Here is a 13,378-nt window from a genome sequence, read left to right on the forward strand (position 1 = left end):
CGGAATGAGACCGGCGTGGCAGCGCATGCACAGTTGGCGAAATTTTCTGTTTCGCAACAACTGCACATCATCAGGTGTATGGCTTAACTCCAGATACTCTAAATTGTCCCAGTTTTCGCAGGACAGTCCTGCACTGTCAACCCAGAAATGGATGGACCTTGGGTGGATGGGGGTGTTTGGGTATAACTGGGTGTGGTCAGACTGAACTGGGGCATGGCCTAAAGCCTCATAGTTATTCATAAAGTAAAAAGGAGAAACAGGAAAAAGAATCCAAATAACAATAAAAGCCTTAATAGGCCTACTGTATATATTGTAGCCATCTATAAAATTGCCAGAAAGATTATTTCTTGTGCAGACATTTATTGAAATTGTGGTTAGGTTACAACTGCCAGCACAGCTTCTACAGTATATTCCTTGTAGCAGTAGAGGCAGTAGATTTGCAGCCTCTCTTATATAATTGCTAAAAATATACCTTGTCTGTAGCCAGTATGGTACCACCTAGTATATTACCAGTGAAAATAACACCTGATGACAAAATATTATTTTTACTGGCTGGGCTGGTGAAATGCAAGGTGGCTCTGTTGCAGCTACAGGTGAGTTATTTTAGCACATATTTGACATAAAAAAAACCAGACAAAAAATATAGGGTATATAGGAAATCTGCTATTCCACCCATACCCCTGGTATGTATGGAAGCTTGTACACATAGCGTAGAAAGCTCAACTATACAAACAATACAATATTTGGAATATTTAGAAAAGCTTTGGTGTTTAAAAGGCATATCAACAAGGGGTTTTCACCTTTAAATTAACTTTTACTATGATGGAGAGAATGATATTCTGAGACAATTTGCAACTGGATTTCATATTTTATTATCTGGAAATTTTATTGACTCGGCCTAGGGTGAGAAATGCATTTTAGGACATGTTCAGCAAAACACACGCTCCTGCGTGCACTCTGCTAGGGAAGAACTTACCGTAGTTTAGTGAAGATCAGATGAGTGTCTTTGGTGCGCCCGCTGTAATGAGAGTCACCTGCATTATCACACGCGTCGCTTCGTTTTCCCGAAGTTGCTTGAAGTTTCCTCGTGAGGCAACTTCGGACGACTTCGGAAAATGAAGCATCGCGTGTGTCATAACGCAGGCGACTCTCATTACAGCCAGCGCAGGAGAAGAGGAAGCGGTTCAGAGTAATTAGTCACTTTAAAGAAGAGGCGATTAGTCCCCAGGCGCTAAATCTCCCCGAATCGCCCCCTTAAGATGCCCAATAGCTCCCCATCTTCTTTTCTGCTGATTCACTGCACATGCTCTGTGCTGCTGCACTTACTGAGCTTAGGGACCCACTCACAATATACAGTACACATAGAATAAAGATGTCACAATATAAGAATGATTATAAATTAATACAGATAATTACTACATGTCAACACAGACACCAGTGCAACTAGCATCAGACATGAGACACAGTGGCAGAGTGATACCCCAAATCAGTGGGCCCTTGACAGATACACTTTACTAAAGCAGCACTGCAGCCCATAAATGTTTCCCCTACTGATTTAATGTCCTCTAGAAATCTCCCTGCAGCCCAGAACAGTGTTATTGCAACTTGTATCCATACAGATCTCCATTTCCTGTGTCTGCAGACTCTTGGAAGCTCCTCCCCACACTCACTCTGTGGCTGTAGGAAGCAGCTCCTAATCACTGCAGGAAGCTTGTCTCCCAGTGACAGCAAATGATATTGTGGATAGATGGGTCAGGAAGTGCTTTCCCATTGGCTGCAGGAAGCTTGTCTACCATTGGCTAAAGTGACAGCAAATTATGTTTTTTTATGACGATGCAAGAAACCCCTCTCCCATTGGATGCCGGACACAAAATATCCCTTCATAATGCTGTGTGTGTGTGTGTGTGTGTGAGACAGAGATGGACTGGAGCCTGGTGCCTAATACTGAGTGTGTATGGGAATGGGGGTGCCTGTGGGGCCTCACAGTGGGTGATGGGACAGATTCCTCTCTTCTAAACCCTGAACCTCTGCCAAGCCCACCTTTATACTTCACATACCCCCCTTCCCATGTGATACTCTTCCTGTGGAGCTGTAAGCGCATCAGGAATTCTTTTGTGAATAAACACTGGCAATTCACCTCAGATGTGGCAGCAATAAGCCAATTTCTACTCATTTGTCAAAAGACAATTGCTGCAAAGTGTCAATGTTTCCTTTAGTTGGTCTATAATGATTCATTGATTTATTCATTATTGTGTAACGTGAATATCCTTGTGATTCAAACAGGGGAATCCAATGGTGTTCAACGGTCCATGTTACCCCTCAGCAAGTCAGGGGTACGAGAAAGATGGGAGGCTTCTGCCGAGGTGGGAGAGCTCATCACTGGAGACCTTCTATGGAGAAAACAATTACAGGGTTTTATAATAACTGCTATGGGCCGATCAATGGCAACTGCATCTTCGACGATAATACTGCGTCCAATGGAGAGAGGCAGACGGAGTCACATGACACTGACAAGAAATCGCTGCACGGCAAAGTGACAGTTAATAACGGTTTTCTCACTTTCATTTCTGGGACCAGAGGTGAGTGGACCATTACACACACACAGGGGGGACAAATTAAATAATAATGACATAAATGCAGAAAATGGATATTTAATTATGTTAATAGGTAGTGCCTGGGATATTAGTCTTGGTTTTGCATATTTTCTCTCATTTTAATAGATATAAAAAGTGATTATGGGAGAGTTGGGGTCGAGGGAAGGGGCAGGGGTGCAGGGAGACTACAAACTCTCCAGATATAAAATATTTGAAATTCAGATTGTTCTTCTAATATTTATATACACATTTCTCTGTATTTGTCTCAGTATTAAAATTAGCTAGTTTAGAAATTATTAAGGGAGGAATCTGAACAGTGTTTGGAGTGATAGTTGGCCACTTGGTGATCAATTTCATCTTCTAATACTATTAATATTCATATTTCTCTCTGTATCTCACTTTGTATATAACATTTACTTATTAAAAAGCTTTTAAGTAAAAACAAAGAAAGTATTAAGGGTAAATGTCTGGAATCTCCCATGTTAACATGTAACAGGGGTCACTGACAGCATTTGGAGAGACAGTTGGCCACTTGCTGTTCAGGTTTCTCCTCTAATGCTATTAATATTCATACTTCTCTCTGTATCTCACTTTATATATAACATTTACTTATTAAAAAGCTTTTAAGTAAAAGTTAGGAAAGTATTAAGGGTAAATGTCTTGAATCTCCCATGTTAACATGTAACAGGGGTCACTGACAGCATTTGGAGAGACAGTTGGTCACTTGCTGTTCAGGTTTCTCCTCTAATGCGAGAAATTGAGTTTTTTTGATAGGGTCCAAATTACCATAGCAACTGATATGAATAAGAGACAGGATTATAAACAGGGGAGGGTCTGAATAGAAAGATGAGTAATAAAACGTAGCAATAACAATAAATGTGTAGCCTTACAGAGCATTGGTTTTAGATGGGGTCAGGAACCCCCATTTGAAAGCTGGAAAGAGTCAGAAAAACAAGGCAAATAATTCAAAAACTATAAAAAATAAACAATGAAGACCAATTGCGTTAGCAATTCTATAACATACCAAAAGTTACCTCCCCTTTAATATGTATGGTGATCAAGCAGCCAGTCACAGTTGGATTTTTGCTTAAGATGTTTGCTAACCTGAGTCAGTGCCACATTACAGGAAAATCAGATTTCCAATTTTTGAAAAAAAAAGGAGTTCTAAAATCAAGATGAGTGTATGATCAGTGCTCACAATCTCTTTTTTCTTTTCGTCTCCCCATAAAGTGAAAGTTCTGAGCGATCTGTAGCGACTTCATAGCGATTTCTACCTGATTTCCTGTGATTTCCTGTGATTTCCTGCGATTACCAGTGATTTTCCTGCGAGATATTCAGCATTTTTGACGTTTCCTAGGAAAAACCATCTTCCATTCACGTCTGCTGATCTTTTTTTTTTTTTAAAAACCCAACTGCTCTTTTAAGAGCAAAAAGACTTGGGCGCAATGCCATTCTGCGCCCCACGGAGGAAGGTAAGGTGGCTGTTACAATTTAATTTGACTTTAAGAAATGTTTTTTTAGTCCTAAGGTTTAAGAGGTGCTAAAATGGTTTTGCTATAGGGCTTAGTAAATACGGTCCCTGTTACTGCACTAATTAGTAGATTTGGGATAAGGGCATCTTTCTTTTTTTTTTTTTGTATTTAGGTTTTTATTGGTTTTTACATTACACATTATAGATTACGAATTACAATTTACACATTTAACATTAATAATTTACTAAATAAAAAGGGGAATTCCTGTAAACAGTAGTCTAGGAATAAACATCATTTAAAAACCCACACTTTAAAATCTAATAAATGAGGGGGTAATAATAAGTGATAAAACTACCCAAAGTGCATCTAAAATTGTAAAACCCATCCATTTACCAAATTTACCTTTCCTATTGTGATATTATTATGGGTAGGATAAACGTGTTGTTATATAACCTAATACCAATAGTGTTGTGAAGAATGCCCATGAAATTATATAAACCAAATGCCAGGGCTGATGTGTAGTTCTGTGCCAGTGTACTCTTCCCCAAATATATCCATGTGTTGGTTAGGGCTCGTGCTAGTGTTATACTTATTATGAAGATCTAATATCAGTGGGATAAGGGCATCTTTCACACAGGGTAGTACCATTTTGTTATTCAGCAAGTCTTGGGCCTTATACTGTCCCTAATAAAATCTTTCTCTTTTCCCTCAGCGACAGTCGGAATCCAGCTCCCTCTCTGAGATTTACAAGGTGAGTAGAAAAGAGGGGAAAATAATGTGAACACTCACTGTAAATGCTGCTAGAGCATGGAATCAGTTGGTTTGGTGATGGACATATTTTACCCTTTTTAAATATTATGTTATGCATAAAATTCTCCTTTTATTCTATTTTATTGTCCAGCCTCCTGATGGTCGGCTGACCAAGGATGTGCTCCTCGGAGAGGGCGGCACTGGAGACGTCTACCAGGTAAGGGACCAACTAAATTAGGGTTGAATAGAAAGAACTTACTCAGTGGTTCACAAAAAGGCTTAAATAGCTCTGCACTGAATTTAGTATCTTCCCAAAATGCCTTGTTAAACCAAGACTTGCTAAAACAAAGTGTAAGTTAAACTTTTCTGTCTGCATTACAGGGACGACACCATCGGAAAGGTGTGGTGGCCGTGAAGATAGCCAACATCAGTCGGGTAACGTATCTTTATACTTCCATTTGTTATATCATGCCTGTTTGTGAGGTTGCCTATGTGAGCTAAAGGGATTTCTATTATTCCACTCCAGGATGAAGACTCAGTCTGCAGGGAGCTGATGTTTCTCCAGCAGTTCAGCGGCCACAAGAACGTCGCCTCTTTCTTTGGAGCCTACTACAGGGCTCCACTCACGGAGTGCTCATCGGAGCTCTTGGAAGTAAGAAATTATTTAACGTATCACATTCATCTATTATGTGCCAAACAGATCACTGCTAGAGATGATATAATACACGGCCTTAAATAATTTCTTTCTATTGCTGATTGCTCTTGAATATTGTGGTGGCGGTTCTCTCCACAACCTCATCAACAAGACCAATGGCCAATCCCTGAAGGAGACCTGGATTGGTTATGTCTGCAAGGAGGTTTTAAAGGTAAGGTCAGATTTACCCCTTAAGGACTTTTCTTTAATTGCATAGATTATATATACAATCTGTTTGTTGGGAATGTTTAGTCTTATGTCTGTTACATTCTCTATCTCCCCAGGGTCTGCACCACATCCACAAGAACCGGGTCGTTCATAAAGACATAAAGAGCCTGAACATCATGCTCACAGAGACGGCCAAAGTGAAGATCAGTGAGTAAAACTTACAGTTATAATGGAGTAATGGATGGTGGGGAGCTTCTGTGAATTTGGAGTCAGGGGGTTTCATAATTCAGGTTTCTATCTTATTGTGGTCAAACAAATTATTTTCCATTAATATATTCTATCTGTCATTTCAGTCGACTTTGGAAACAGCTGGAACCTGGACCCGCAAACTGGATTGTGCCACGAAGCGGAAGGGACTCCACATTGGATGGCACCCGAGACCATAAGGCAGAAGGGTCAGCGCCTGGCGTACGACACCAAAGTATGTTGTACTTATAATACTTGTAACAACACTGAGCATTTACCTATTAGTGTTAATGGGACATAGAGGAAGTAATTTTCTCATGGGGGGAAAGAAGTTTTTCTGAAACGTTGGGTTTCTTACCTTTTTGCACAATGTGTCTGCTTTAAAATATTTGTTCTTTTGCTCAGTTATGTAACTGCTATTGTTTGTAATGGAGATGTATTGCTGTATACGTTTATAAATATAATTTAAAAAAAAGCATTTTCTCACGTTTACATGTAACATGGTGTGCTTTATTACTAGGGTGTGCATTGGGATATTTTAGAAGTTGTATTTTGTTCTGTTTTGGCCATAATTGACCTAAGGAGAATGCCATGTACTTTTGCTCCCATACAAATATATGTATATGTTTCTAAAGTAGAATATGAAAGAGTAGTAGCCTCCTTATTTAGATTTTATTAAAAACCCACTAACTCAATTCTCTCCTTCTAATGCTCTTTTGTTTGTCTTTTGCAGTGTGACATCTGGTCGCTGGGTATAACCGCCATCGAAATGGCCGAGGGACAAGAACGTAAGTGAATCACAAGAATTGTGGCTGCTTATGGATACTTTATTTTAGACTTTGAGCAGCAAGAACTTCTGAACCAGAATTGGAAGAATTGAAGCTTATTCGCCATTTCCAGCAAAAAGACCTTTTCGTAAATAGATCTGTTATAGACATGTTTGAAGGGTCTGATATATTTGTTGTTAACTTCTAGCTTACGCAGGGCAATACCCAGTGGAGCACCTGATCAGAGAAGCCCAACCACCGAAGCTTCGATCAAAGACCTGGTGAGTCCTTCCCAGCCCATGTCTCTGTGCATTGTGTCTGTGCAATGGAACTCTGCTTATATACTTACATCAGTGGTTTTTTGCCAACTTCTATATCCAAACAGGACTGTTACATTCAGACAAGTCACAAGTGATAATAGGGCAAAAATTGCATTAGCTCACCCTGGGTTCCAATTTCCCACTTTAAAGACAAGCTGAACTGGATAATGGTTAATGAACGACTAACCAGTATAATTATGGATAAAAATGAGAAACTCAAGGAAATATGGGAACCATGGTATAAATACTCTTTCCGACTACAGAAACCCCTTCGATCCTTTTGTAAGAACTATATGATAACATCATATGTAAGCGTTTATTTTGTAACACTTTGAATTTTTTCAGACCTGGAATAACTAATACTTAATGATATTTCGTTCCACTGTAAACCCATTGCATTACTCTATAGTATGGCATTTAAGGGACCTTGCAGAAACCACCCTAGAGCATGCAATACTCATCACCAATGTTTATTAAATATAATATGCTGTCAGTAAGTACTGTTGATTTAAAGTTTCCTTTCCTTTGAACGATCCCCCAGTCAGATTGAGACGGAACCGATATTATTTCTGTCCTCTCTCTCTCCCCATTTCTTTTCTCTATGCAAATATTTCATGCGATTACATAATTGTAATAACTACTTATCTCTTTTGATATATTAAGATTCAAATAAAAATGTTTGAAAGAAGCTATAATAGGGGAATTTCAGTCTCAGCTTTGGGGATGTGTATTTTATTTTAAAGATCCCATAACTGTGTTACAAGAATAGGGCTTGTTTGATTGCAGCTCCACATCATTCCTCTAAATGCAGGCTGGGTTATGGGTGCGTATGGTCTCTGCCCTAACTCCTGCATTTACAGAGGATTAAGTAAAAATGTGTGGGGAAATCATTGGACATTACCAGTCCCCCCTACACACATAGCTGTAAGGGTCTATGTCACTATAGATATGCCAATATTGTCCCCTTCATATCTTTGTTGACTGATATGGCATAGCTGTGGGTAATCCTGGGATTTGGGATTCCTCTAACACTTCAGGATAACTATTTGTTTCTCATCTATATATTGTTATTGTACTTTAGCCAGGAATCCTGCTGCCCCCATGCTCCTGTGATTCCCATCCCACCCCCAAAATGGCCACACAGCTCACAGCCAAACTGAATTAATCAGGGCACATCAAACAAAGCAAAATATATTTGTAGCTATAACCATATATCAGTTTAAAGGGGTTGTTCACCTTTGAGTTATCTTTTAATATGATGTACTAAAATATATTCTGATACAATTTGAAATTGGTTCTCATTCGTTATTATGTATGGTTTTTGAGTTATCTGGCTTTTTATTCAGCAGCTCTCCAGTTTGCCATTTCTGGTTGCTAAGGTCCAAATTACCTAAGCAACCATGCATTGCTTTTAATAAGAGGCTGGAATATGAATTGGAGAGGCCTGAATAGAAAGACAAGTAATGAAAAGTAGCAATAACGATACATTTGTAGCCTCAGAGAGCATTTGTTTTTAGATGGGGTCAATGACCACCATATGAGAGCTGGAAAGAGTCAGAAGAAGAAGAATTCAAATAATTTAAAAAATATAAATAAAATAATGAAGACCAATTGAAAAGTTGCTTAGAATTGACCATTCTATAAGATGCTAAAAGTTAACTTAAAGGTGAACCATCCCTTTAATTCTATGTGATGTTTAACATTCTTTAGTCATTTTCTCTCTGTCTCAGCATTTTAGGCATTTGAAGGGATAGATGTTTTTTTACTAGATAAAGCTAAAAGAACTTCTCATTCCTTTTATCCAGGTCACAAAGTTTTGTGTCTTTTCTGGAGTCCTGTTTGACGAAGGATCCTTCTGAGAGAGGAAGTGCTGAAGAACTCCTGCAGCACCCATTCATCAAAGAACTGCCCCCTAAGAAGATCATCAGGGCTGAGATTGAAGAACATCTCCGGGCTCTGCAGAACCGGCCGGCCAAGAAAGGTGAAGGAATCCATTATATCTGATACAACTGCACCATCACAGAGTGTAAATCAACACTGAAATGAGACACTGCAAAATGAAAGTGGTGCTGGGAATAATAAAATGTATTTTTATTTTTTTTTAAATGTTTTATTGCATTTTACTTTTGAGCAGAATACATTCCTTATCGCAATATGAATAATGAAAATATTTAAGGGCTACATCACCTTAATATTACATTTTAGTACATTATTGACAATGAGATTCTAAGAATTTGCATTTGGTCTTCAGTTTATATTTCATAATTCTGCCATCACATCAAAGTTGTGGGTTGGAAAGAAAACCTCTTTGAAAATGACCTTGTGCATGGGGCCCCACTATGGACCGCTACCCGGGAAGGAATTTCTCTGTACGGTGTCTGTCCATGTTTATTTAAAATTATCATCTATCTTATCATTTCCAAATAATTGGACAAAACAGGAATTTAATGTTGGTTATTTCCTCACTTTGCTTTTTTTAATCTATACAGGATTGAAAGGAAAAGCCATAAAACAGCTGCGTCGCGCTTGTGACTTCTACGCACGCAACACAGCAGAGGAACAAAAAGTGGCTCTGCAAATGGCCCTGGAGGGCTTTCCCTGTAGCTGATCTTGTGGCCAGTAACAGCAACAGCCCAGAATGAATCTCTTGTGTAAAATTCTAGGTGAAAGAAACATCCACAGAGAAAGGTACCGTCTCCATTCAATATCACTATTCATTGGTTCTACAGAGCATTAGACCAACATTCTCTGCATTTACTGCTTGAAATCTTTCCCACATGCAAAGAGACAAGCAGATAAGTGCACACCCTGAGATGTTATGGGCTAAATCAGGGTTTTCTCTGCTCACAGACAGTAGCCTTATTGCATCATACTGAAATAAGAAACTTTCTAAATACAATCAATTAAATATTCTGTACAGTTTCTGAAGTAATCAAGTTTATCTTAAGTATCCCTCTCTCAGCATTTGTTTCTCTTCATTCTCTCTACATGCAGCAGTTGGGTGTCAGATATTCATTGACAGTTAGATCCAATATATCTTATAGGGGGGCTTCATTTCCTAGCAGATGTATTAGAGCTCACTCAAACAACTGATTCCAGTACAAACAAAATCTAATAAAATAACTGCCATGTAATCCTACATGATGAGACATGATGTCTGGTGATTTTAATAGTGAGCTCTAATACATCTTCTAGGCAAAAGGACCCCCCCTATTAGATATACTGGATCTAACTAGCAATGAATGTCTGAACCCCAACTCCCATGAAGACAGAACGAAGATAAACAGATGCTGAGAGAGGCAAAGTGAAGATAAACTTGATTATTTCAGACACTGTACAGAATATTTAATTGATTGTATTTGGAAAGTTTCTTATTTCTCATATATCCATATAAGGTTGCTGCCACAACAAGGGGATTTTTAAAATGTATTTGGCCTATAAAGGCTTAGTAACATTCATGAATCTGTAATTCTAATTCTCTGTTTTCCTACTATTACCCATTACTGTTAATGAGGCCTATGCCAAAGTATAAAATTCTTTCTAATGCCATGCTTCTTAATGAATATTCATAATGATAGATTACTAATTGATTTTTATTTTATATTACAGGTGAAGCAGCTCAACCAGTGGTGACTTTGAGATTAGTGCAGCTCCACCAGCAGTGTCTGCTCCTCCCCTGAAGCACCAGGATGATCATTTACTAATGTAACCAGTGGCATCTATCTTGAGATCATGCAACACCACCAGCAGTCTCAAATTCAAGGTTCACATCTCCACCAGTGGTACCTTACATTTCAACTACTGTACCATTATTCTACCCACTGCTTCTTTATTTCACACATATCTATTTCACACATATCTCTTCTTCTTCTACTGTTCCTCCTCCACCATGTTGGTACACCTTCAGCATTTGCGGTTCCACCTACCATAGCCCAAACAGTGCCTCTATTTATGGCTCATTTAATATTTAATTTCATGCTACCACAGCTGCAACAGTGGTGTCTGGAATTCATGTTACTACATCATAAATCTCTAAAATCACATCACATTTCATACAACCATTGCTCCAATAACGACATCCGCTTAGAATTTCACAGACTTAGAAGTAGCATTTAGCATTAGCAGTAGCATTTATCAGAGATATTTTTTATTACCATACCTCCACCCATGGCCTCTTCTTTTCATTTACCTTTAGCTCCACTATCAGCCTCTTCCCCTTATTCTTCTGAACCTATACCAGCAGGCTCAGTCATCATACCAACACACTTCCACCATCACCTTCTTATTTTCAAGGCAACACCAGTAGTAGTGATTACTGTCAACTACCATATCTGCAATTGCTGGGCCCCCTTTTGCATATTTGTTAATAGCTTAAAAAATTCATCTGATTCACCAGTAGCTGTTGCCTTCACATAGCCCCAAGAAACCTTCTCCTTGAATCTAAATTCTCATCTACATTTTTATTGTTCCCTTAGTTCAGAATTATTAAAAAGTTATCTTTAAAATACCATTGCTCCTAATTTCACATCTCTTGCCTTCAAACATTCACTTCTCCTATAGCCGAGTAAAAATTATGCCCATATATTAACTAGTTTAAAGGGTTACATCCATCTTTAGGTAGGGAAAAACACAGGTATACTGACATGAAATCTTAGTAGAAGTTGATCCATGGACTTGTCCGATTGCCCTTTGGGAGTCAGGAAGGAATTTTTCCCCCTCTGAGGCAAATTGGCTCTGGCTTCAGATGGGGGTTTTCGCCTTTCTCTGGATCAACTACTAAATAGGTCCCATTTACACTACAATTTTAACTTAATGGACGTGAGTTCTTTCCTTTTTAAATTAATATAAATAAATTTGCAGTATATAAATACATTATATAATTGTGTTCTTGCATTTTTATTGTACCCTAGTATTGTTTGGGATAGGAATATTAGAGGGGATGGAGAGCTGTAGTGCAAGGGAAATGGTTCAGGAATCAAGGGGTATGAGAAATGGGTGAAAAAGATGAAGAAATTTAAGAAGGGAATAAGCCATGTCTGGATCCAGCCCTACTGGTCTGCACTGAGGCCAGATTTATTGTCATTGTACTTGAAGGAAAATATTTTAACTTTACACATATGATATAAAGCGTACAGAAGCACATAACTCAGATAAGTACATCTTCAGATTGGGTTAAGCCAGTTCTGGTTTATTAACATGTAATTACCCTTACTAAATTTTGGGCCTAGCAGGGACTATCCCATAAACATATCACATATATTAGTAGCCTTTGGAACTATGGGTCAGTGGCCAAACATGTTGCTGTGATCCATACAATTTGGGACTAGGAAAGATTGACCCATAAACATGTCACTGACATCAGAAGACGTTTTCCCTAGATGCGACCGGCTCATAGACATGACATTGCCATTAGTATTATTTTGGCATCTACACAAAGCTAAATTGCTGCACGCCGAACCAGAGTAGTAGTGAAAAAAGGTGACAGAGGGTATTTTTATGCAGGTTTCCTACATGCAATGATTTCAATTAACACAGATGGGAAATTATTGTGGGCCCTTTGTTGCCCTAAGAAGAAGTGATTTCAAGTGGTTGACAACACACCCAATCTGCCATCAGCCTTAGGAAAAGCTATAGGATCCCTGGGCTAAATGAAGAAGTGTATAATTGAATACCCATTTATAGCATAATGTATATATCACCCTAGAACCCTGCTCCCCAGGGGTGCAAATCTGCCTCCCTCTGAAGAGGATCCCACCCCACCAGAGTTCCCAGGAAGGATATTTCTTCTAAATGTGGGGTGTAACTTTACCAATGACAATGATGTTGGATATGTGAAACAGCCCTGTCCCAAACATGACACCATATAGTCTATGATGATTTCATGTTTTTACTTACCCTTTAAAGAGAAGTTATTGTATTTAAATGCAGGTTGTGGCTGTATCAGCTTGTCAGTTCTCTTTGGCCCACACTTTGATATTAGTCCCATCACCCCCTGCATGACGCTGCTTTCCCACATGTTAGGATAAAGTAGAATGACGTTGGGCAGGCTGCCATGTTTCACATAAGGTTGAATAACAAATCATTCTCATCCATGCCCACTGATATTCATGAACATGGGAAACATGACACTGCTTCTGAGATTTGGTACCACACCACCATGTTTTCACTGGGGCCAGGTGTCCCTTGCACTGATTTAAGCTGGGCGCAGTTACATTATAGTAAGCTCCCAAGAAGTATTATACTGATTCTTGGCACCCCTGGGTTTTCCCTTTCCGGTATAAATGTTGTTGCATGACTTTGTAAGCACTTTAGGCAACAGCACTGATGGGGTTGAAGGTCCTGCAGCATGTATAGGGCTCAATGAGTC

The 13,378-nt window shown here is 38.9% G+C and overlaps 1 protein-coding gene across 1 annotated transcript; it reads left to right on the forward strand.

Moving 5' to 3' along the window:
- The first annotated feature begins 6,384 nt into the window (after window positions 1-6,384).
- LOC121394694 (serine/threonine-protein kinase 3-like) lies at window positions 6,385-9,135 on the forward strand. The gene is made up of 3 exons (XM_041566321.1): window positions 6,385-6,712; window positions 6,900-6,972; window positions 8,817-9,135. The coding sequence occupies exons 1-3, from the start codon at window positions 6,694-6,696 to the stop codon at window positions 9,013-9,015; spliced, it is 291 nt and encodes a 96-aa protein (XP_041422255.1). The 5' UTR covers window positions 6,385-6,693; the 3' UTR covers window positions 9,016-9,135.
- The last annotated feature ends 4,243 nt before the right edge of the window (window positions 9,136-13,378 follow it).

This window comes from Xenopus laevis, chromosome 6L (assembly GCF_017654675.1).
Source record: "Xenopus laevis strain J_2021 chromosome 6L, Xenopus_laevis_v10.1, whole genome shotgun sequence".
NCBI lineage: Eukaryota > Metazoa > Chordata > Amphibia > Anura > Pipidae > Xenopus > Xenopus laevis.